The sequence below is a fragment of the Bombina bombina genome, chromosome 3, assembly GCF_027579735.1.
Source record: "Bombina bombina isolate aBomBom1 chromosome 3, aBomBom1.pri, whole genome shotgun sequence".
In the NCBI taxonomy this organism is placed as follows: Eukaryota; Metazoa; Chordata; class Amphibia; order Anura; family Bombinatoridae; genus Bombina; species Bombina bombina.
Window position 1 is genome coordinate 313175673 of NC_069501.1, and position 26494 is coordinate 313202166.

Consider the following 26494-nt stretch of genomic DNA (forward strand, 5'->3'; position numbering starts at 1 on the left):
GAGCCTCATTTTCGCGCCATTACTGCGCAGTTGTTTTTGAGAGCAAGACATGCAGATGCATGTGTGAGGACCTGAAAGTAGTTGGAAAAGTTCCTAAAAGGCATCATTTGGTATCGTATTCCCCTCTGGGCTTGGTAAAGTCACAGCAAAGGCTGTAGCTGGGACTGTATAGGGGTTAAATCTGTAACCGGCTCCGGTTTCGTTATTTTAAGGGTTAAAGCTCTGAAAATTGGTGTGCAATACTTTCAATGCTTTAAGACACTGTGGTGAAATTTTGGTAAATTTTGAACAATTCCTTCATATTTTTTCACATATTCAGTAATAAAGTGTGCTCTGTTTAAAATTTAAAGAGACAGTAACGGTTTTGTTTTAAAACGGTTTTTGTGCTTTATTGACAAGTTTAAGCCTGTTTAACATGTCTGTGCCTTCAGATAAGCTATGTTCTATATGTATGAAAGCCAATGTGTCTCCCCCTTCAAAATTGTGTGATAATTGTGCCATAGCGTCCAAACAAAGTAAGGACAGTACTGCCACAGATAATTAAATTGCCCAAGATGATTCCTCAGATGAAGGGAGTAGACATGGTTCTACATCATCTCCTTCTGTGTCTACGCCAGTTTTGCCCACGCAGGAGGCCCCTAGTACTTCTAGCGCGCCAATGCTTATTACCATGCAACAATTGACGGCTGTAATGGATAACTCCATAGCAAATATTTTATCCAAAATGCCTGCATATCAGAGAAAGCGCGATTGCTCTGTTTTAAACACTGAAGAGCAGGAGGGCGCTGATGATAATTGTTCTGTCATACCCTCACACCAATCTGAAGGGGCCAGGAGGGAGGTTTTGTCAGATGGAGAAATTTCAGATTCAGGAAAAATTTCTCAACAGGCTGAACCTGATGTTTTGACATTTAAATTTAAATTAGAACATCTCCGCGCACTGCTTAAGGAGGTGTTATCTACTCTGGATGATTGTGACAACTTGGTCATTCCAGAAAAATTATGCAAGATGGACAAGTTCCTAGAGGTTCCGGTGCACCCCGACGCTTTTCCTATACCCAAGCGGGTGGCGGACATAGTAAATAAAGAGTGGCAGAAGCCCGGCATACCTTTTGTTCCCCCTCCTATATTTAAGAAATTATTTCCTATGGTCGACCCCAGAAAGGACTTATGGCAGACAGTCCCTAAGGTCGAGGGGGCAGTTTCTACTCTAAACAAGCGCACTACTATTCCTATCGAGGATAGTTGTGCTTTCACAGATCCTATGGATAAAAAATTGGAAGGTTTGCTTAAAAAAGATTTTTGTACAGCAAGGTTACCTTCTACAACCCATTTCGTGCATTGTTCCTGTCACTACAGCAGCGTGGTTCTGGTTCGAGGAACTAGAAAAGTCGCTCAGTAGAGAGACTCCATATGAGGAGGTTATGGACAGAGTTCACGCACTTAAGTTGGCTAACTCTTTTATTTTAGATGCTGCTTTGCAATTAGCTAGATTAGCGGCGAAAAATTCAGGGTTTGCAATTGTAGCGCGCAGAGCGCTTTGGCTAAAGTCTTGGTCAGCGGATGTATCATCCAAGACAAAATTGCTTAACATCCCCTTCAAGGGTAAAACTCTCTTTGGACCAGAATTGAAAGAGATTATCTCAGACATCACTGGGGGAAAGGGTCACGCCCTCCCACAAGATAGGCCTAGATAGAATAAGTCTAATTTTCGTTCCTTTCGTAATTTCTGGAACGGACCGGCCTCTAATTCTGCATCCTCTAAGCAAGAGGGTAATGCCTCACAGTCCAAAACAGCCTGGAAACCGATGCAAGGCTGGAACAAGGGTAAGCAGACCAAGAAGCCTGCTACCGCTAACAAAATAGCATGAAGGAGTAGCCCCCGATCCGGGACCGGATCTAGTGGGGGGCAGACTCTCTCTCTTTGCTCAGGCTTGGGCAAGAGATGTTCAGGATCCCTGGGCGCTAGAAATAGTTTCTCAGGGTTATCTTCTGGAATTCAAGGAACTACCCCCAAGGGGAAGGTTCCACATGTCTCACTTATCCTCAAACCAAATAAAGAGACAGGCGTTCTTACATTGTGTAGAAGACCTGTTAAAGATGGGAGTGATACACCCAGTTCCAATGACGGAACAAGGAATGGGATTTTACTCAAATCTGTTAGTAGTTCCCAAAAAAGAGGGAACCTTCAGACCAATTCTGGATTTAAAGATCCTAAACAAATTTCTCAGGGTACCATCGTTCAAAATGGAAACCATTCGAACGATTCTACCCACTATCCAGGAAGGTCAATTTATGACTACCGTGGATCTAAAGGATGCATACCTACATATTCCTATCCACAAAGAACATCATCAGTTCCTAAGGTTCGCCTTTCTGGACAAACATTACCAGTTTGTGGCCCTCCCATTCGGATTAGCCACTGCTCCAAGGATTTTCACAAAGGTACTCGGGTCCCTTCTAGCGGTTCTAAGACCGAGGGGCATTGCAGTAGTACCATACTTGGACGACATTCTAATACAAGCGTCGTCCCTTTCAAAATCAAAGGCTCATACAGACATCGTTCTGGCCTTTCTCAGATCTCACGGATGGAAGGTGAACATAGAAAAAAGTTCTCTGTCTCCGTCAACAAGAGTTCCCTTCTTGGGAACAATAATAGATTCCTTAGAAATGAGGATCTTTCTGACAGATGTCAGAAAGTCAAAACTTCTAAGCGCTTGTCAAGTTCTTCATTCTGTTCCACGTCCTTCCATAGCTCAGTGCATGGAAGTAGTAGGGTTGATGGTTGCAGCAATGGACATAGTTCCTTTTGCGCGAATTCATCTAAGACCATTACAACTGTGCATGCTGAAACAGTGGAATGGGGACTATACAAACTTGTCTCCAGTGATTCAAGTAGATCAGAAGACCAGAGATTCAGTCCGTTGGTGGATATCCCTGGACCACCTATCCCAGGGAATGAGCTTCCGCAGACCAGAGTGGGTCATTGTCACGACCGACGCCAGTCTAGTGGGCTGGGGTGCGGTCTGGGAATCCCTGAAAGCTCAGGGACTATGGTCTCGGGAAGAGTCTCTTCTCCCGATAAACATTCTGGAACTAAGAGCGATATTCAATGCTCTCAGGGCTTGGCCTCAGCTTGCAAAGGCCAGATTCATAAGATTCCAATCAGACAACATGACGACTGTTGCGTATATCAATCATCAGGGGGGAACAAGGAGTTCCCTGGCGATGAAAGAAGTAACCAAAATAATACAATGGGCGGAGAATCACTCCTGCCATCTATCTGCGATCCACATCCCAGGTGTGGAAAACTGGGAAGCCGATTATCTGAGTCGTCAGACATTCCATCCGGGGGAGTGGGAACTCCACCCGGAGATTTTTGCCCAATTGACTCAATTATGGGGCATTCCAGACATGGATCTGATGGCGTCTCATCAGAACTTCAAGGTTCCTTGCTACGGGTCCAGATCCAGGGATCCCAAGGCGACTCTAGTGGATGCACTAGTAGCGCCTTGGACCTTCAACCTAGCTTATGTGTTTCCACCGTTTCCTCTCATTCCCAGGCTGGTAGCCAGGATCAAACAGGAGAGGGCCTCAGTGATCTTGATAGCCCCTTCTTGGCCACGCAGGACTTGGTATGCAGACCTGGTGAATATGTCATCGGTTCCACCATGGAAGCTACCTTTGAGACAGGACCTTCTTGTTCAGGGTCCATTCGAACATCCAAATCTGGTCTCCCTCCAGCTGACGGCTTGGAGAATGAACGCTTGATTCTATCAAAGCGTGGGTTTTCAGATTCTGTGATTGATACTCTGGTTCAGGCCAGAAAACCGGTAACTAGAAAGATTTACCATAAAATATGGAAAAGATATATCTGCTGGTGTGAATCCAAGGGATTCCCTTGGAATAAGATAAAAATTCCTAAGATTCTTTCCTTTCTGCAAGAAGGTTTGGATAAAGGATTATCTGCGAGTTCTCTAAAGGGACAGATTTCTGCTTTATCTGTCTTACTACACAAACGTCTGGCAGCTATGCCATATGTTCAAGCATTTGTTCAGGCTCTGGTTAGGATCAAGCCTGTTTATAGACCTTTGACTCCTCCCTGGAGTTTAAATTTAGTTCTTTCAGTTCTTCAAGGGGTTCCGTTTGAACCTCTACATTCCATAGATATTAAGTTGTTATCTTGGAAAGTTTTGTTTTTGGTTGCTATTTCTTCTGCTAGAAGAGTTTCAGAGTTATCTGCTCTGCAGTGTTCTCCGCCCTATCTGGTGTTCCATGCAGATAAGGTGGTTTTGCATACTAAGCCTGGTTTTCTTCCAAAGGTTGTTTCTAACAAAAATATTAACCAGGAGATAGTTGTACCTTCTTTGTGTCCGAATCCAGTTTCAAAGAAGGAACGTTTGTTACACAATTTGGACGTAGTCCGTGCTCTAAAATTCTATTTAGAAGCTACAAAAGATTTCAGACAAACATCTTCTCTGTTTGTCGTCTATTCTGGTAAAAGGAGAGGTCAAAAAGCGACTTCTACCTCTCTTTCCTTTTGGCTTAAAAGCATCATCCGATTGTCTTACGAGACTGCCGGACGGCAGCCTCCTGAAAGAATCACAGCTCACTCCACTAGGGCTGTGGCTTCCACATGGGCCTTCAAGAACGAGGCTTCTGTTGATCAGATATGTAAGGCAGCGACTTGGTCTTCACTGCACACTTTTGCCAAATTTTACAAATTTGATACTTTTGCTTCTTCGGAGGCTATTTGTGGGAGAAAGGTTTTGCAAGCCGTGGTACCTTCCGTTTAGGTAACCTGATTTGCTCCCTCCCTTCATCCGTGTCCTAAAGCTTTGGTATTGGTTCCCACAAGTAAGGATGACTCCGTGGACCGGACACACCAATGTTGGAGAAAACAGAATTTATGCGTACCTGATAAATTACTTTCTCCAACGGTGTGTCCGGTCCACGGCCCGCCCTCGTTTTTTAATCAGGTCTGATTAATTATTTTCTCTAACTACAGTCACCACGGTACCATATGGTTTCTCCTATATTTTTCCTCCTGTCCGTCGGTCGAATGACTGGGGTGGGCGGAGCCTAGGAGGGACTATATGGCCAGCTTTGCTGGGACTCTTTGCCATTTCCTGTTGGGGAAGAGATATTTCCCACAAGTAAGGATGACGCCGTGGACCGGACACACCTTTGGAGAAAGTAATTTATCAGGTAAGCATAAATTCTGTTTTTTTGGAGGCTCATGAATAGTTTTTGGAATGTTTGAGACTTTTCATATGCCTCACATAAGCAACAGCACTCTATACTTCATTTAAAAGAGTTTTAGACGTGATTACAGCCTGACATAAGTCCTATAGATCGACCGCGTGGATGTTTAATGCAGCTATAGCAGCAGAGATTGCCGCATCAATATCCTCATCAAGACCCTAGGTAAAGCTGCTTCAATTCTAAGAGATTGATAGTCGACACCATGGGGGATATTGCTGTAATAATACAGACCTTCCTACTGGACATTGAAAATTATATGATTAGGGCTCTTAATCGTGTCCCTAAAGATCCTGAGAAGATGACCACATGGAAAAGTGAGACACATTTGACTCAAGACAAGGAAACAGCTGCTCATTGTTGACCACTAGTAGCACACTTTACAAGAGAGGCAGCAGACTTTCGTGAGTGGGATATACACCCGATTCAGGCCCAGTCATTGGACCCTTGGGCGGATGCCAAGCATACTGACTCCGAAGTATGTGAGATGAAACACAGAGGGGAGCCGCAGGTCTCACTATTAAAGGATGGAGCCCTAAAGATGAAACAAGCAACGGAGTATAGACCATGTAGAGTTCTCATGGCCCTGCAGTTGCCCACCAGAATAGGACCTATCGGGTGTGATCCTTTACTTATTCCGACCGCAGCGTGGCCAAGGGAAGGAGATGAAATAATGCTGGAGATAATTCTTTCTGAGGCTGTCAATGGTAATGGCCCAGACAGCGATCTCACTGGAGGAACTAACTTGTTCCTCAGAGGAACGCTTGACACGCGCTCCACGGCTTACACAGTTTTTACGGTTTACTGGATCTATCCACTTGCTCCCCAACTAACCTTCTATATCCCCACATGCAGGTCAGAATGTCCGTATCCGGGCGCCTGGACAGTGCGGACAGTCGTTGTGGGATAGGTTTCTTGGCAGAGGCTAAACACGGACTGATCCTACAGAGTATCGGGACATCATCTATTTGCGCAACTTTTATCACAGGGGTATAGTATCTTACACTCCTGTTTATGAGACTTTTATTTATGAATACAGTTAACTTATGTTTGCATGCTTTATCAAAATCGCAAAAGAAAAAAATGGGTTCAGTGTCCCTTTAAGGGGCAGGGTATATTACCACATTACTAACGACTGTAAGCCATGACATATTCCCTAACTTAGATTCATTGTTACTTGTTAATGGGTACAAGACATCTATAATATGCCTGACATTTGGAGGAAAAAATATATACACATTTATACCTGTATACTAACACACATATAGTTCTAGATAGGCCTGGACAGGCCGCACAGGTGGTTAAATTTAATTACTGTTTAAATGTTTAATTACTCCAATACCATCCCAATTGCAGACACACCCCAAGGTGTTCTCTCTTGATTTAAGAGCAGTCAGTCGTGCATAGTGGTACTCAGATTTGATATACATGATTGTTTGCATATCATCTGGATAAATGAATAGGCTACATCTTTTTCAATGTGTCCTCCGTCAAACCTAAAAATTTACTCTAGGTAAGCATTATATATATGTCTATATTTTTCCTTTGCCACGTCCTTTATTTTTTCTTATGATAAGTATTCATAAAACACTGAGTATATATCCTAAATTGCCTGATGGTGGTATGTTGCCTATAGATATATTGGTTCCCTGGATAGTCACTGATCATATATTTACTCACAGTGAAAAATATAGTTAGATGAGGACTCCTCTGTCTGCGGCCAGAGCAGAGGAGCCTGCTATTGAAAATTGCTGCTCTCACATTGGTAGCTATATACCCTACTACTAACACTGCAGTTCTTTCATTCAGCTAATATTAATATAGAGTTCTATAACTTGCAATTAGACCCAGGTACATATAACTTCTTATAGCTTAATAAGTTTATTTTGCTATCTTTTTATTGGATGCTTATAGTATTGACCCTACGATAAATCTATATTTTCTAACTACTTTGAGGTTATATATATGCCGGATACACTCACATATATACAGCAGTGTTTAGCACTGCCGCTTCTAACTGTATCCATCTTAAGGCATACCTGCCCACCTCTAATTATGTATATATGTATGTGTGCATATGTGTGTATGGATGTAAACTTTAATTTTTCAAATGTATGTCCTATGCGCCTTATGTGGAGTTTGGTCAAGTCTATTCAAACTAACCTATATGTCAGGTGGCATAATCTTAGTCTTTGTTGAGCTCCATATTGCTTACTATTATAGCCCTACTAGTCACAAGTATATATAATATGAAAATGCTTACTTGTTTTGTGTTTGTCTAGAAGTATTAATTATATCTGTGTTTGATATAACCTTGGACCTAGAGAGTATTCATAACCAGGATCCTTATTACTACTAATTTTCCTGGCTCATATCCCTTTCAGATACTTATCTAGCAGATTTGGGGAATTTATATATATTAAAGTAATTTAGTCTACCTTATGATACCTGGATATTTGACTCACTGTTTCCCCTTAAGTGCTATCTATTTTTAACATTATTCCCAAATCAAGTGTGATGGGGGTCCCTCCCCATAAGTCCAGTAGCTATGTTGCAACTAAGCCTAGTATATTTGTTGGTGTCTGTTGACCCTACAAAGTTAGACGCACCATTAAGGCATGGAGGCATGGAATTCCATGAGAGTTATAAGTCTTCTTTAACATTGCAAGCTCTGCTCCCCCCCCCCCAATATAGTTTATTTGTTAAGCTACGGACACAGATCCCTTGTTTAAATCCCTAAAACCTATATATGCATGCCTACCCATAGAAGTTATTGATAAACCCTTCCCTAATCGTAAAATTTATATGAGGTATTAACTCTATAGGTTCTGTCATACAGTACTAGGGCACCTGCATAAGCAACGTATATAGTTAACGAAGGATAGGAATAGTGTAAGGGTTACTCGAACGCAGTTACTTCTATGGTAACTTCTGTGACTGTACTAACTAGGTTTGATTCATTCCCTTCGACTACTAATGATGTATGTTAGTCTATGACATATTGTATGGTTGTATACTATTATGTACATGGTTTATGTGTCTGACAGAACATGTTCCATATGTATGTAATAACCTAGTTTGATGCATAATGAAACTTCTTTCACTAATTGACTTTAACTGATAACTACAAAACAGAGTACTTTTATAGTAATTCTATGACCATGGCTAGCGTTGTCTGCAGACTAAAGTGCACATTCACTCCTCCAAAAAGTTCCATGTCCCTTAAAGGGACAGTCTCCAAAATAGTTAGTTTAAAAAGATAGAACGCCTTTACTACCCTTTTCTCCAGCTTTACACAACCAACATTGTTATATTAATATACTTTATATTACATTCAAGCCTCTAAACGTCTGCCTATTTATAAGCCACTGCAGACAGACTCTTATCACATGCTTTTTATTAGCTTTTCACATCAACAGATTGCTAATGTGTGCCCTATAGATTACATTGTGCTCTCTCCTGTGGAGTTGTACAAGGCAGCACTAATTGACTAAAATGCAAGTTAATAGATAATAAATAGCCATGTAATAAGGGGGCTGTCAGAAGATGTTTAGATGCAAGTTAATCACAGAGGTAAAATGTATATTAATATAACAGTGTTGGTTATGCAAAACTGGGGAATGGGTAATAAATGGATTATCTATCTTTTTAAACAATAAACATTTTGGAGTCGACTATCTCCTTGAATTTATTGCCGCTTTTTGCTAATTTGCTGTGATAAAGCTATTGCAAATGCTCTGGGCAGCTTTAGACTGGTTTATAAAAGCAGGTCCTTAGCAAGAAGTTTGGTCTTTAACATCACAGTTTTTGCATTCTAGCATAGACGGTGCAAATTCTGAAAATAATCTCATTGTTTTACATGTAATTCATGGTTTGCCGTTCATGATTTCTCTTATTGAAAACTTTGCAGTCACATGCAAATCAATTAACCTTTACCCTTGAAATTAATTTTGTGATGTAGCATATCTTTTAGCTTCTTGAGAATAATATACTGAACCTTTAAATATTTAATGGATTTTCAAAAATGTCATGCTTTTATTTACTTATAATTTCTATATTTTTTCAGGTTACTTGAAACATTTTACCTATTTGGAGAGTACATACAAGACATTAAAAGGCGTCATTGACCAAGCACTTTCGCAGAGTGGGTATTCTGAAGTGAATCTCAGCAAGCTGTTTCAAACTCTGAGCACAAAATAACAAGCTCTGTGTGAGAGGAGTCTTCAAGAGAATTCATACTTAATAAACTTTTTTTTTATTAATCGCCTTTATAAACTTTATTTGTTGGAAACTATTAATAGATCTTTTAAGTCCTAAAATATGTTTGCATTTGATATGTGTCGAACAATGTTATTACAATAGAACCATCTAAAATAATTTCTCAGTGTCAGAGAAATATTTTTTCTCTGACATCTGTGTTAAAAATACATTTTCCTTTTTTTTTTATGTTGTAAAGAGATGTGTATGGAGACCTAGGAGATAAAAGGACGGCTGCTTTAATTGAATAATTCCCAGTGAGAGTAGATGAAATGTAAGTGATCCTAGCCTTTTCTGTTCAGAATTTAGTTGAGGTGCTTTCATGAAGAGAGGTTACAAAAGGTTTCAAGTAGGAGCACTAATGTTTCCCTTTTCACAGTTTTCTGATACTTGTCACAAACATGCTAATTATTAAAAAAAAAAATGGCTAAACCAAAGGTTTCCATAGGCTATTATATAAAACAAAAGTCTGAATTACATTTTATTCTTTATTCCTTTTTGATGTAGTTTTAAAAAGTGAACAAGTTTACATAGCAATCCTATATTTCACTTCCTGGTTAATAGAAAAAGTATCTTTGTGCTAGTTTTGTCTATACATTATGCTGGTGTTTGACATTTTTTGATATTCAAAATGATATAAGTAAGTGATATAAGTGTGAAATCAGTTTTATAGAAAAAGATTTTTTTACACATGAACAATAAAATAAAGCTATCTTCTAAAACCCTTTGTAGTATTTTTTTGCTATACATCTTATGCAAGACTATCATCACTACTTCTTAAATGTGAAAAGTATAGGTCATATTTTTTTTTTTAATACATGTTACACAATTTCAAGCATTATTCAGCATTTTAAATTGCATATCCTTTTGAAATTTCCGGTGGAACTTCATGAAGATACTCCAAAGTTGTTTTAAAAGGATAGTAAGTCAAAATGATATGTTTATGATTTAGAGCATACAATTATAAACATCTTTTTATTTTACTTCTGTTATCTAATTGGTGTTGCTCTCTTGATGTCATATGTTTAAAAGCAGGCTCAGGCACAGCAATGCACTACTGACAGCAAGCTAATTGGTTGGCTTCACATAAATGCTTCCTGGTACTGGATCCCAGTAGTGCATTGCTACACCTTCAATAAAAGATACCAAGAAAATGAAGCAAATTTGATAATAGAAGTAAATTGGAAAGTTGTTTAAAATTTTGTTAAAATCATGAAAGAAAAACATTGTTTCATGCCCCTTTAATACTAATTATAGTTATATACTAAGTATAGTATAAAACATCTTGACATATCAAAGTTAAAACCTTTATATTTGTGTTCAAAAATAATATACAGTAACAAGAAAATTCTGAAAGAAATTCAAAAGAACAACATTGTCCAAAAATAGAATATAAAAAAATAGAAAAGTAAAACGGTTTAAAGGTGTTCAAAAAGAAAATTAAAATGTGGTGGTAAAATTAACATCCAAATTTTGAACTCGCAAACTACATAACAATAGCAAGTTAGAGAATTATGGTTATATCACCACATGTCTTTTGTACTTTAAACACTAGCTTCCACCTAAGAGTCATTAAACCCAATATGTTTCTATCCTGAATATGAAAGAGCATGCTAAAAAACATTTTCTTTCTATAAGGCAGGGAAGAGTCCACGATGATATTACCTACTGTTGTGAAATACAACACCAGGAGGAGGCAAAGACACCCCAGCCAAAGGCTTAAATGTCCCTCCCACTTCCCCCATCCCCGGTTATTCTTTGCCTTTCGTCACTAGAGGAGGATGGCAGAGAAGTGTCAGAAGATTTGGATAGCCCTTAAATGGGTATGTTCTTTTCAAGAAAGGACTGGAGTTTTAAGTAATCATATAAACCTCTCAGTGAGGGTATTGATGAATGTTAGAGTCTGGAGATGCATGAAAAGTTTTTCTGCGAAGCGATCCAGACTGTCTTTCTAACCGTTCTGGGCAATCAGTGTTAACAAGTTACAATGCTTGCTTTCCACACTCAGGTCTCTGTCAGAACACCGCAGCAAGGCTGTCACACTTGAGAGGCTGTATCTTTTCCACAGCATAGATCCTAGAGGGTAAGTCTGCTTTATTTTACTATTTAGCAGGGGCTCCTGTTATATTAGTGTCACAGTGCGACTCCTCTTAACCTCAATAGGATCAAGGGTTAATATCTCTGATTTCAGAGATTAATTTGTAACAGTTTGTTGATATATATTTATATATGTACTGCCTTGTTCTCTATGGAACACTTAGTGAAGGTTTGGGCTCAAACAGAATGCGTACTTTTTTGCAATGGAACACACAGGTTTCACTTTCGTTTTTTTTTTTGGTAGTTGCGCAGCGTCTAATAGCTTTGCACGCTTTTTCTTATAGCAGGGGTGGTCCCTTCTTGCACACCACGTAATCGGGTGCGGCTCATTACGCTTTTCTTGCGATCCTACCGCTGGAACTCTATCAATCCTATGGAGAGCGTCCTATAACTGTCTGGGTCTAGAAGGTGGTGAGTGCCCCAGCCTTTGGGGTTATAAAGGTGCCTCTTTTTATAAATAAAAATTAGACCTAGAGAAATTGTTGTTTAAATTTTTCCCTTACTGTGGGATTGCATCTTCAGCAACGGAGGACATGATAATATGTTAAAAGGTTCTGCACCTATTATAAATAATAATACCTGTTTATATTGTGAGAATGTGGTGGTTTGTCCACCTGCTCAATTTTGTTCCAATTGCCTGGGTACCGTTCTAAAGTCTAAGGAACTAAATCTGCTAACTCCCTAGCAACCTCTCAGGATTCTGTAGTCCGGGAGATGTCTACCCTATCCCCTCAAACCGCTTCACTTCCCCACAGCACCCCTAATACTCTAGCTGGAGGGGGCTTTTTCCCTGCAGACATTACCATGCAGTTACAATCTGTTGTGTATGCGGCCTTGAGTGCCTTACCTATCTCTGGGAAATGTAAGAGAAAGGTTAAACAGATTTAGCCAGTATGTTTCAGTTGTCCGAGGATGAGTTAACCTCTGTAGCGTCAGAGGGTGAGCTCTCGGAGTCAGAGACTTAATGTACTAAACCCCCTCCTAACACTTCCAGAGGAACCCAAGATTCCAAATTTAGACATGGTTTATGAGGACAGAAAGGTTCCACAAACTTTTCCTGTCCCAGTTCGCATGGCGAATATTATCAGTAGTTAATGGGAAAGAGTTGGAACTCCTTTTTCCAGTCCCTGATTCTCAGCTGGAATTGAGGTGGATGGTATCATTTTGACACTAGCCAAGCGTACCACTATCCCTCTGGAAGATAGTTCTTCCTTCAGGGAGCCCATGGACAAGAAGTTGGAAAGTTTCCTGAGAAGAATGTTCCAACACACAGGATTTTTGTTTCAACCGGCGGCAGCAGTTGCCGGGGCCATCACCTACTGGTGTGACTCTGTCAGAGCTTATTGAGGTGGAAACTCCACTCGAGGATATTCAGGAGAGGATTAAGGTTCCAAGAATTGCCAATTCCTTTATCTGCGATGTGAATATGCAGTTTATACGTCTGAACGCAAAGGCTTTAGGTTTTGCGGTTCTAACACGCAGAGCTCTCTGGTTGAAATCTTGGTCTGCAGATATGGTTTCTAAATACAGACTCCTTTCCCTACCTTTCAAGGGGAAAGTTTTGTTTGGTCCAGGTCTGGACCATATCCTTTCTACTGTTACCGGAGGAAAGGGTGCTTTCCTTCCGCAAGATAAGTAAAACAGAACTAAGGGGCAACAGTCATCTAATTTTCGTTCAGACAAGTCCCAGAGAACTCAATCATCCTCCAATCCTGAGCAACCCAAGAGTACCTGGAAGCCTGCTCAGTCCTGGAATAAGTCCAAGCAGACTAAGAACCCGCAGATAACAAATCTGCTTGAAGGGGCGGCCTCCGATCCGGGATCAGATCGAGTAGGGGCAGACTGTCATTTTTCTAAGACGCTTGGTTTCAGGATGTTCAGGACCCTTGGGTACTGGAGGTTGTATCTCAAGGGTACAGGATGGCATTCAAATCTCATCCGCCCAGGGGCAGATTCCACCTCTCCAGACTGTCTACAAGTCCAGAGAAGAGGCAATCCTTTTTAAATTGTGTAAGGGATCTATCCTCTCAGGAAGAGGTTTGGGGTTCTATTCAAACCTCTTTGTGGTTCCCAAAAAAGAGGGAACTTATCATCCAATTCTGGACTTGAAGTGCCTGAACAAATATCTAAGCGTCCCCTCCTTCAAGATGGAGATGATCAAATCGATCCTTCCCCTGGTTCAGGAGTGACAATTTATGACTACCATCAATCTGAAGGATGCATACCTGCATGTTGAGAACCACAAGGATCATTTTCAGTTCCTAAGGTTTGCTTTTCTGGATCAGCATTTCCAGTTCATAGCACTTCCGTTTGGCTTAGCTACTGCACCCATGGTATTTACGAAGGTCCTAGGTGCTCTTATGGCAGTGGCCAGAACTCAAGGAATTGCAGTAGCTCCATACCTTGACAATATCTTGGTACAGGTTCAATCTTTTCGTCTGGCGAAAGAACACTCAGAATTTCTTCTGAGCCGTCTTCTGGGTCATGGATGGAAGATAAACTTAGAAAAGAGTTTTCTTACTTCAAATATCAGGGTAAATTTCCTGGGTACGGTTATAGACTCTGTATCCATGAGGATCTATCTAACAGATCTGAGACGTCACAAGCTGACATCGGCATGCCTTGCCCTCCAGGCCGCCTTAAGACCTTCAGTGGCCCAATGCATGGAGGTGATTGGACTCATGGTGTCTTGTATAGACATTATTCCTTTTGCCAGATTCCGTCTCTGACCTTTACAACTATTCATGCTGAGACAGTGGACCGCGATCATTCAGATCTGTCACAACAGATCGTATTGGACAGCCTGTCGAGAGATTCACTCTGTGGTTTTGTCAAGATCACCTGTCTCGAGGCACGTGCTCCTTGAGACCATCCTGGGAGATTGTGACTACTGACGCCAGCCTTTCAGACTGGGGAGCAGTTTGGGGTGCCAGGAAGGAGTCCTCTCTTTCAATCAATATTTTTGGAACTGCGGGCAATCTTCAATGCGCTGAAGGCTTGGCCCCTTCTGGGTTCGTCCCAGTTTATCAGATTCCAATCACACAATATAATGACAGTTGCTTACATCAACCATCAAGGAAGAACGAGAAGTTCCTTAGCGATGAGAAAACAGTCTCCAATCCTAGAATGGGCAGAAGCCCACAGTTGTGTGCTTTCAGCGATCCACATTCCTCGTGTGGATAACTGGGAAGCAGACTTCCTCAGCAGACAATCTTTTCACCAGGGTGGAATGGTGTCTCCACCCCAAGGTGTTAGGAGAGATTTGCAGCAGAAGGTGGTTGCCGGGGATAGATCTTATGACCTCTCCTCTCAATGCCAAACTACCCAGGTGCGGGTCGAGATTGAGGGATTCTCAAGCAGAGTTAATAGACGCTCTTACGGTTCCATGGAGGTTCAGACTCATATCTATTTCCTCCATTGCCTCTTCTCCCTCGCGTGGTGGCCTCTATCAAACAGGAGCTAGCATCAGTGATCCTAATTGCTCCTTCCTGGCCGTGAAGGACCTGGTTCGCGGATCTGGTGAGAATGTCCTCCTCTTCTCCATGGAGTTTACCTTGTCACAGGGACCTGCTGATACAGGGTCCCTTCCTACATCAAAATCTAGATTCTCTGAGGCTGACTGCATTGAGATTGAATGCTTAGTCTTAGCCAGGAGAGGATTCTCTGAGAGTATCATAGACACGTTGATTCAGGCTTGTGAGCCGGTTACTCAGCGCATGTACCATAAGGTATGGGGAATTTACCTGCACTGGTGTGAGGAGCGTGGTTTTTCTTGGCATAAGGTAAAAGTTGCCAGAATTTTATCTTTTCTCTAGAATGGTTTGGAAAAGGGTCTATCTGCCAGTTCTTTGAAGGGACAGATATCGGCCCTGTCAGTGTTGCTGCACAAAAGATTAGCTGTGCTTCCTTTAAGGCTTTGACTAGGATCAGAACTGTGTTTATGGATGTGTAATCGAGTGGTGATATTGGCGCTCACAATATATCCAAAAAATGGCCAAGATCTAAAAACTACTCTTCCCCAGTAGTTGAGTAAAAACACAAAAATAGTTAATGCAGAAGAGATCTGGCGCTAAGAAATAGCCTGAATATATGCTACATAAAATGAATGTCGGAAGTGAAATGTGTAATTAACCTCTTAAGGACATATGACGGAATTTTTCCGTCATAAAACAATTGAGCAAACTGAAAGCTGTGTCCTTAAAGGGTTAAAATGTGAAATAATATAGATAACCTATAATGGTGAAAGCTAAAAAAAAAAAAAAAGAGGACACTTGTGTATTGGTGCTGAATAATCAAATAATAATGATATGCATAGGTGATAATCAGAGTGACTCCAAAATACTCATAAATAAGTTTACAAAATTAGCTAGGTAATGCATCTAAGATGATAAGTCTAAAACCAGATTCAGACTATTTGAAGGAATGTGATATAAATCACATATAAAATATACAATAAAACATATAATATGGATTATAGGGACGTCTCCCTATGTATATTTAAATAAAAAAAAACACAGTGTACAAAAAATAATAAGCGCTGGTAGAAAACTCAGACCGCTAGAGTCTGGCAGTTTAAAATATGTAAGGTACCTTACTCCTATCCTGTTGGGTTAAAAACAAACCATCTTCGAAACCAATCTCTGTAAGCTGTGACGTGAAACACACACCGGATGAAGATATTGTGGCTAACTTCGGGTGACACACCTCCAATCCTATTGGCTGTAGCGTTACGCACCTTTACTCTGATAGGTGGAAGTGTGGGCCAATCCGGTGCCAGGAATTACGCTGTGGATAGATAGTCCGTTTTGTTGCAAAGGAACTCGGTTAACCTTTTTCTCCTAAGCCGTAGAAACTAGAGTCCACACAAGGGACTGGAGTCGAGCTGGAGGAATCTTTGGGTCTTTCTTAATTATCCGAAGTAGTGCTGTGATGAATCCTCTTGCCTTTGGATATAACACTGGAGTAGATCTATGCGTTTCACCCTTCATGGGCTTTATCAAGATACCCCAGAGCTCTTAATTAGATCCTTTTAAAGTGGTTCCTACTCATTCATTGGTTGGGTATTCTTAGTTCCAATTGGATCCTGCATGTTTAGCACATCCCTTATTTAAGGTGGTATTCATTGATGCCAAATTAAAGTCTTAAGATGGTATTTCAAATCGTCCACAATATATATATATATATATATATATATATATATATATATATATATATATATATATATATATATATATATATACAAAACTCCTTTTTGAAATGCACAATATACATCTTTTGTGAATACTTTATCATATCTAAAAAAAAATGAGGGGTTTGACTTTTTAGAGCACTGGGCTGATTTTTCATTAGGGTACAAATTGTACAATAACGATGGATTGCACCTGAATGACATGGGTGCTGGTGTGTTGGAGGAAAGGATGGTAGCACGTTTAGAGAACCTTTTAAACTAGGCAAGGGGGAGGGTTAGTTAGAACACAATAGAACAGAGAGATCAGTCTGTGAATATGTCACTCCCTTAATATGTCAAGGAAGGGATGACTTAAGAAATGTCACATTAGAAAGTATAGGGGAAAGCACACCAAGTAGCAGCAGAAAGCACATGAAAATTAAATGTATGACAACAAATGCAAGAAGCATGACAGGTAAAATGGGGGTGCTGACGAGGACTACAATGTTATCAGTATAACTGAATCTTGGTGGGATGATTCACATGACGGGGCAGTTAACTTAGAGGGGTATACTTTATTTAGGAGGGACAGGAATAATAAAAGGGGTGGAGGAATCTGCATGTATATTAAACCTAACCTTAAATCTGCAATAAGGGAAGATATTAATGATACAAGTGACAATGTAGAGACCCTGTGGATTGAAATAAAGAGTGGGGGGGGGATCCTAAAAAAATATTACTAGGAACATGCTACAAGCCTCCGAACATTAGTGACCTGGAGGAAACTCAACTACTAATGCAAATAGGTAAGGCTGCTAATAACTGCTGTAATTATGGGAGATTTTAACTACCCTGATATAAACTGGGCCAATGAAACTAGTAATTCAGCTAAGGGGGATAGATTTCTAAATGTTCTCAGGGATAACTTCTTGTCACATTTAATAGAGGAGCCAACTAGGAGTAAAGCTATATTGGATTTAGTGCTAGCAGTGACGTCAGAGGCTAGTGAGGCACATATATGAACCCAACAGAGGCAGCTTAAATTTACGGTTAAATTGGCAGGTTGCAGGTCGAATTAACTGCTAATATTAAATTTGCTTCATTCTTTTGGTATATTTTGTTGAAGGATATGCAGCAATATATATATTTACAGTATATAAACATACACACACAGTGCTATATATTGCAGGGTCATTATTGCAGGATACACTCCAGCCATATTTTCGTTATAGACATAGGATCTTATCAGGGATTTTTTTTATCAACCATATTTCTAAATGGAAATTTATAGTGATTTTCCCCTTAACCTATGTATTGAGGATTGATCTTATTTGTATTTGTAGAACTTAAAATGGAGGGAGAAGTTTTTCTGATCAAATTTGATATTTTTCTATCTGCTTTGGTTAGTGGGGAGACTTTCTTTGCATTCAGCAAAGCCCAAATGCAAGTACATTTGGAATTATTTAAAAACTGGTTATATCTTCATTCCACAACAAACAATAGGAAGTGGACAGAATATCCCAGAGGTTTTAGTTTCCTGTATTTAACCAGGGCTCTGCTTTAGGGGTGCATTCATTTCCACCATAAACCTAATATACAGTATATTACACTTAAAGTTGATCAGTCTGAGGGCATGAAATGCCATATAACTTGTTTTAGAAGCTCCACTTTGCTCATAGATTACTTTGAACTGATACTGAATTCCCCTAGAAAACACAGGACTTGTTTACCAACCAATTCACTGAGCTTAAGTTCAGCATTATTATTTGCAATAATTCCTTTGAAAAATAATTTCTTTAAAAAAATATGTTTTTCTTTTTTTTAGTTTCCTAAAACATGAATGTAGTACCATATCATAACTATATGACACACAATGCATAGGAATCTGAGAAAGAAAGAAGGAAAGAGAGAAAAAGAGAGAGAGAAAGAAAGACAAAGAGAGAAAGAGAAAGAAAGAAGGAGAAAAGGAAATAAGGCAATATTTCCCTTCACCTTCCCCCACTAAGTCGGAAGCAGGCCATGGTTGTATAATATCTCCTTCAAACTATGAGAGGAAAGGCTATTACCAGCTAATAACCATCAAAAGCTTTGAGAAACTAACCTGCTGTCAAAAAGGCAGCAAATTTATAATGAAAATAGTACATGCTAAACCTCCACAAACTGAGCTCCCCTTAGCCAGGGAGTTGCCAGTAAGACCTGCATACTTGCATAGGAAAGACAAACTCTGACAAAAGTAGCAATGTTCCTTCAATAGCATAAAGCAAAGTTTGGACACCCCTGGCATAAGCATTAAAAGCAAGTCACTGTTGGGAAAAATGCATTATTGAAGCCAGGATTTCTAACTCACTGGAAATACAATATGCAACTATGCAGTAAATAATGTATATGTAATTGTACTTGGTTTGTAAATTTACTAACACTTATAATATAGTAAATTCCATGGCATTTGTTCAGGCAATATGCTATCTTGGCAATTGGCACATCTGAGTGATATATATTCTGCATGATTCCTATAAACATCCAAAATATCTACATGAACAATGATTAATAAATCTGATTAAGACAGTTTAAGATATCTGGCTGGCCTGCTTTGATATTTCTTATTTTCACCATGCTCTGATTTTAAATGCATGGTTTAAGCTCTAAAATGTGTAATAAGCCTCTTTCTGCTCTGTGTAGATTCTAAAACAATTTCCTTGTGTACTCATATTTAAAAGGGACAATAAGCAATATATCTATATTATTACAGTGCAATAAATAATATAGATATGTTGTTTATTGTCTCTTTAAGGAAGGGTAGTGGTACACAAGGAAATATCAGTTTTATAATGCACACAGAGCTGAAAGAGGCTTATTACACATTTTAGAGATAAATCATGCAAAATTAGAGCATGGTGAAAATGAGAAATATCAAAGCTGGCCAGCATAGCATATTATCACACTAGGGGTTAAAACAAAGCAGTGTTGTGCTGTGCTGGGGAACTGTAGTAAAGAGCCTGGTTACAATCCTGCTCAGCCACCATCGCAGTGCACATGAAAGAAACTCTTACTGTTATGAGCTGACCATACTTTGTGCAGCACCCTTATTGCCCTCTTACCTAGGTTCAGTGTCAGATTTAAGGTTATAAATTAAGCTGCTGTCCGTTTTCTGCCTTATGTTAGAGGCTGACTGCACTGTGCTCCGGGAGGAAGGGGAGGGGACTGGCTTTAGTGAGAGAAGCTGCAGCTTGCTCAGAATCAGCCCAGTAGTTTAAGAGGAAGCAGTGGCTGGGAACATTATACCCCCAAAAGCTACTATCTGGGGACAAAAAACCCCCAGCAGTGCTCAGCAGTCAGCACTAGTAATAACATTTAAATTAAAACAGATGTAGCACATCCCCTAATGTCGCTGCACTATTAGCACTGCTGCTAGACTACTGTTGTAGTTCAGCAGTTGTACTAATAGCACAGGGACATTGGTTATTTGTAGGAGCACAGTTTTTTTAAAAAACTTATTTCTAGTGTCCCAATTAAGGAGAGGGAACGGTGGATGATCTTTATTAACCCCTTGAATGTAATTAGCACATATAGAACTGACAGTTCTTCCAACTAAACTCCAACCAGCGGCTAATGTGTGTGATGAGTAGAAGGCCCTCCTCACCACCCCTCTGTGACCATCTGTCACTCACCACGCACCACTCAGTTCACCTACCTCTCTGGCTACGTTCCTGACCGGATCCTAGTCCTCCTGACCTCCAACTCCTCCTGACACTTGACTTGACTGACTCCACACACTCCAACAGTGACACAGTCCGACTCCTGACCGTCACCGACCGACTGCACAACACCACCTGACCAGACCACCAATGCGGCTGCGCAACTATTTCCCGCCCGGCAACTCAGCCTAGAGACTCAGACATACTGATGTCTGATTGGCTGAGGGGCGGGCAGGCAGGGCTAAGGGCTCCCGAGGCTAGAACAGTCAAGCCTCCGGTGGGAGCAGTTATGGGCTGCAATAGAGACTGCTGCATTAGCTATTATTCCCCACTGGGTGGCAGTCTCTAAAGCAGCCCATAACATAACAGACTATTACATTCATATTGCGCAATGGAAGGACAGCTGGCCTCTACCTTCTTGCGCAATATGAATGTAGTAACTTAATATAACGTTTTTTTTTTAAACAATAAAATTGTAATAACATACATAATGGTGGGGGGGTAGGGGGGGCTACCTTTTCATATGAAAAAAAAAGAAAAAAAAAAGCATTTATTTTGTATTTTATTTTTTTTTATATAAAAAAGCATGTAATTCCCACATTGGCCAGGGGAAGCACTGCCTCACCTGCCTCCAATGAATGCACGTCACTGAGTGCTAGCAAACAATACAGATGTAATATCAAACATAGAAGTCAAAGAACATTTGGGTAACAGTGATCATAACATGGTCACATTTGAAATCTCTTTTCATATGCAGTGTCTTAAAGGTTTAATTAAGACTTTTAACTTCAAAAAAACAAATTTCAACGATTTAAGGAAATCATTAAATAATATAAGTTGGGACAATGTATTCTCTAATAAAAATACAGAGGATAAATGGATAATATTTAAAACTTTGTTAAATAAATATACATATCAACAAATATGGTTATAAAAATAAAAAATCAAAGCCGTTGTGGATAAATAAAAATGTGTTAAGAGAAATTAGGAAAAAACGTAGGGCATTTAAATTATTCAAAGAAAATAGTACAGACTCAACATACAATATTTATAAGGAATGTAACAATGCATGCAAAAAAGCAATCAAATTAGCCAAAATTGAAAATGAAAAATGAATTGCAAATGATTCTAAGTCTAACCCTAAAAGGTTCTTTAAGTACATAAATAGCAAAAAATCTAAGGAGGATAATATAGATACATTAAAATGCGTGGAGGGTAGCATTAACAGTGACAGAGAGAAGGCTGAGGTACTAAACCAGTTTTTTTTCTTCAGTATACACAAGAGAGGAATCATTGGATGATACTTTGGAGCAAAATAGAACATGCCAGTAAATACCATTAACTGGGTTATGTTTAGTGGATATCAGGAAAAAAACTGGATAATATTAAGGTAAATAAAACGCCAGGCCCAGATGGAATACACCCAAGGGTGTTAAGGGAATTTAGCACTGTTATAGACAAACCTCTACTCTTAATTTTTCAAGACTCATTATCCTCAGGCATGGTACCCCAGGATTGGCGTAAAGCTGTTGTGGTGCCACTCTTCAAAAAGGGAAGCAGGGATGATCCAGGAAGCTATAGACCAGTTAGTCTGACATCAATAGTGGGGAAGATATTTGAAGGGATTATATTGATGACCATATTCGTGTAAACAAGATTATGAGTTCTAATCAGCATGGTTTTAGGAGAAATAGATCATGTCAAACTAATCTAATTAGATTCTACGAGGAAGTAAGTAAAAATATACAGTAGATAAAGGGGAAACAGTTGATGTGATATACTTAGATTTTGCAAAGGCATTTGATAAAGTGCCACATGAGAGATTAATGCACAAAATTAAGGGACTGGGAATAGCTGAAAATGTTAGCTCATGAATAAATAACTGGATAAAAGATAGGGAGCAACGAGTAGTAGTAAATGGATCATACTCGGATTGGACAAAGGTAATCAGTGGAGTCCCCCAGGGATCAGTACTGGGCACTGTTCTTTTTAATATTTTTATAAATGACTTGGAGCAAGGATTAAATAGCGACATCTCTATTCTTGCAGATGATAAGTTAAAGGGACACTGAACCCAAATTTTTTCATTTGTAATTCAGAAAGAGCATGCAATTTTAAGCAACTTTCTAATTTACTCCTATTATCAATTTTTATTTGTTCTCTTGCTATCATTTTTATAAAAAGAAGGCATCTAAGCTTTTTTTTTTTGGTTTCAGTACTCTGGACAGCACTTTTTTATTGGTGGATGAATTTATCCACCAATCAGCAAGGACAACCCAGGTTGTTCACAAAAAATGGGCCGGCATCTAAACTTACATTCTTGCATTTCAAATAAAGATACCAAGAGAATGAAGATAATTTGATAATAGGAGTAAATTCGAAATTTGTTTGAAATTTCATGCTCAATCTGAATCACAAAATTTAATTTTTGGGTACAGTGTCCCTTTAAGTAAGGTCATTAGGTCAGAGCAGGATGAACTTTCATTACAAAGGGATCTGCAAAAATTAGAAGTATGGAAAATGAGATTTAATACAGAAAAATGCAAGGCTCTACATTTTGGAAGTAAAAATAAGCAGGCAACATATTTTTTAAATGGGACAAGACTTAGCCAAACAGAGGAGGAAAGGGATTTGGGAGTAGTAATAGATAACAAGCTAAAGATGGGTGCACAATGCAGGGCAGCGGCTTCAAAGGCTAATAAGATACTAGCATATATTAAAAGAGTCATTGATTCAAGGGAGGAAAGCATAATTCTGTCACTATATAAAGCCCTGGTAAGACCTCACCTTGAGTATGGAGTGCAGTTCTGGGGACCAATCGCAAAAAAAGATATTGCAGAACTAGAAAAAGTTCAGAGAAGGGCCACAAAGCTAATAAGAGGATTGGAGAAATTAACTTATGAGGAGAGGCTAGCCAAACTGAGTCTGTTTTCTTTAGAAAAAAGGCGCTTGAGAGGTGACATGATTACTTAATATAAATATATTCAAGGCCCATATTCAGAGATGGCAGAAGCTCTGTTTATTCCTAGAAAATTGTTTCTGACGAGGTCACAATTTAAGGTTGGAGGAAAGGAGATTTAATCTCCTGCAACGGAAACGTTTTTTCACTGTAAGAGCAATAACATTGTGGAACTCGTTACCAAAGGAGGTAGTAAATGCCAATACCCTAGATACATTTAAAAATAGTCTGGATACATTTCTGTATATAAACAAAATTCATGGATATGATTGCTAGTATTAAATGAGTCATCTTTTAGTGGGGTTATTTAAGCTTAACTGGAGCTTTTTGTAAGTATTTTAGATTTGTATAGGTTGAACTTGATGGACTTCAGTCTTTTTTCAACCTTATCTAGTATGTTACTATGTAAATAGCCATTGATAAATGCAAAGCCTATATATGTATCTATTCTAGCAGACTATATGATAGAAAATACAGTACTCAAACACATTGCAAATGACTAATGTTTTATTATTATCATATTACGTATTTGTACTCATGAAGTGTGGAGACATATACATAGTGACCTATATTCAAAAGACAGCATGGTCTAATGTTATCTTATATTACTGCTAGAAGGACTTCAATATCAGAAAACATTATGTTGAACGTTTTTTACAGGAAAATTGAAATTTCCACTTCTGAATTAAAGGGACAGTAAAGTAAAAAAAAACTTTCATGATTTAAATAGGGCATGTAATTTTAAACAACTTTCCAATTTACTTTTATTATCAATTTTGCTTTGTTCTCTTGGTATTCTTCGTTGAAAGCTAAATCTAGGAGGTTCATATGCTAATTTCTTAGACCTTGAAGACTGCCTCTAATCGGAAAGCATTTTGACAGTTTTTCACCACTAGAGGGCGTTAGTTCATGTGTTTCATATAGATAACATTGAGCTCAGGCACGTGAAGCTCCTAGGAGTCAGCACTGATTGGCTAAAAATGCAAGTCTGTCAAAATAACAGAGGCATAGATACAAGGTAATCACAGAGATAAAAAATATATTATTATAACTGTATTGGTTACGCAAAATTAGGGAATGGGTAATAAAGGGATTAATTACCTTTTTAAACAACAACAATTCTGCTGTTTACTGTCCCTTTAAGTCCCCGTGGTTGGAGTTTTTGTAATGAGTATATAGTTTCTGATTCTATTCTAAGTAGCTCTACTTCTAAACTACCTCCCCTCCAATTTGGTGTCACTTTTTGATACCCCAAAATTTAAAATTAGTCATTTTATTATTGTGTATATCCCTAAAATGTTGATATAATTATCTTTCTTCCCTTTTTTGATGGTCCAAAGGTGTTCCCTGATTCTCTCTCTGAGCGTTCTTGTTGTTTCCCCTATGTATTGCTTATTGCAGGAACATTGTATCATATAAATTACACCTTTATCTTGACATCTGATTGTTTCATTGATGTCATACGTTTTCCCTGTTTGTTCTGATTTATATTTTTTTGTTTTGAAGCTATATTGTCATGATTTACATCCAAAGCAGGGAAAGAATCCAGTTATCTCATTTCCAGAGAGATCTAATTGTCTACCGTTGGTTCTATCAGTTTTAAATTCACTTGGTGCTAGTATTGTTTTAAGGTTTTTGGCTTTCCTATAGATTATATTAGGGTACAGTGTTATCTTATTCCCAATAACTGGGTAATTTTGTACTAAGTGCCAGTGTTTGTTCATTATCTTTTTTAGGATCCTATAATCTTCGTTGTTATTTGTCATTAATGACACATTGATCATATCTGTTTCACTTTTATTTATTGGTTCTTTGTCCTTATATTTAAGTAATACTTTGCTATCTACTAACTTTAAGCTTTTTTGACTAGATCCTTCTCATAACCTTTCTCTAGGAATTTACGTTCAAGAATATCTGCTTGCTCAATGTAATCCTCTACTTTAGAGCAATTTCTGCGTAACCTCACACACTGACTCTTAGGAACATTTTCCTTCCATCTTTTCAAATGACAACTCTCTGAATGAATTAGTTTGTTCGCATCTAACGTTTTAAAATATGTTCTTGTATTTAGTGTGTCATTTATTATTTAAATTTCTAGATCTAGAAAAATATTTTCTTTTACAAGATATGACGAGTCCACGTATTTCATCCTTATGGGATTAAATCTCCTGTTAGCAGGAAGTGGCAAAGAGCACCACAGCAGAGCTGCATATATAGCTCCTCCCTTCCCTCCCAATCCAGTCATTCTCTTTGCCTGTGTTAGTGATATGAAGAGGTAAAGTGAGGTTTAGATTCTTCAATCAAGAAGCTTATATATATATCTTTGAGGCTTATTTAAGGTAGGCTAGACGCTGGGAGCTGCATTGTTATTTTTATCACTGGCCTGAGGGAGTGCAATGTTTTTGTTTTTACGATGTTTCACTTGATATTTGTGGTGTATACAAGAGGGGCACATGGCTTATTTCTACATGGATCGACATGTTTGTTTTTTTACTTGCGACCTATGCGCGTCTTAGGCTAGAGTTACGCCCACGGTGGGCAGGGCCTATTTTCGCACGCGCAGTATCATCTGGATCGCATAGGCAGCAGAGTCCTGGGCTCCGGTGGGGCCTAAGTTGTCTTGACTTTCGAAGGGCCTTAAAAGCTTCTCAAGCAGCAGCAGTGTATTCCAGGGGCAGGTAGGCGCCACAGCAGAGCTGTGGCATGGTGCAGGGGACTGAATAAATATAATAAATATTTGTTAAATCGATATTATATTTTTTCTTACACATCTGAGCAAGTGGATGCAATACTGATAGAGTATTTTGGGCACATTAAAATAATTTTTTATTGCCATAAACAAGTTTTTGAAGATAACAGAAAAATTGTTGCACTTTTATTATTTAAAGGCGCAGTACAGTTTTTTGTATTAGCATTTTTGTCTATATAATTTGAATTCAGGGCTCAATATTTTAAGCAAAGAACGACTATTATTGCTATGCTAGTCTGTTTAACATGTCTGAAACTGAGGAAAATCTTTGTTCTATGTGTCTCTTCTTTGGTGGTTGTCGCCGGATC

General features: G+C 39.0%; 1 protein-coding gene across 1 annotated transcript in view; it reads left to right on the forward strand.

Moving 5' to 3' along the window:
• POLA1 (DNA polymerase alpha 1, catalytic subunit) overlaps positions 1-10241 on the forward strand; it is a 1417985-nt gene extending 1407744 nt beyond the window's left edge. Inside the window, exon 36 of the mRNA XM_053705268.1 lies at positions 9329-10241. Coding sequence (XP_053561243.1) covers positions 9329-9462 — 134 coding nt within the window. The 3' untranslated portion in view covers positions 9463-10241. The remainder of the gene's footprint in view (positions 1-9328) is intronic.
• The last annotated feature ends 16253 nt before the right edge of the window (positions 10242-26494 follow it).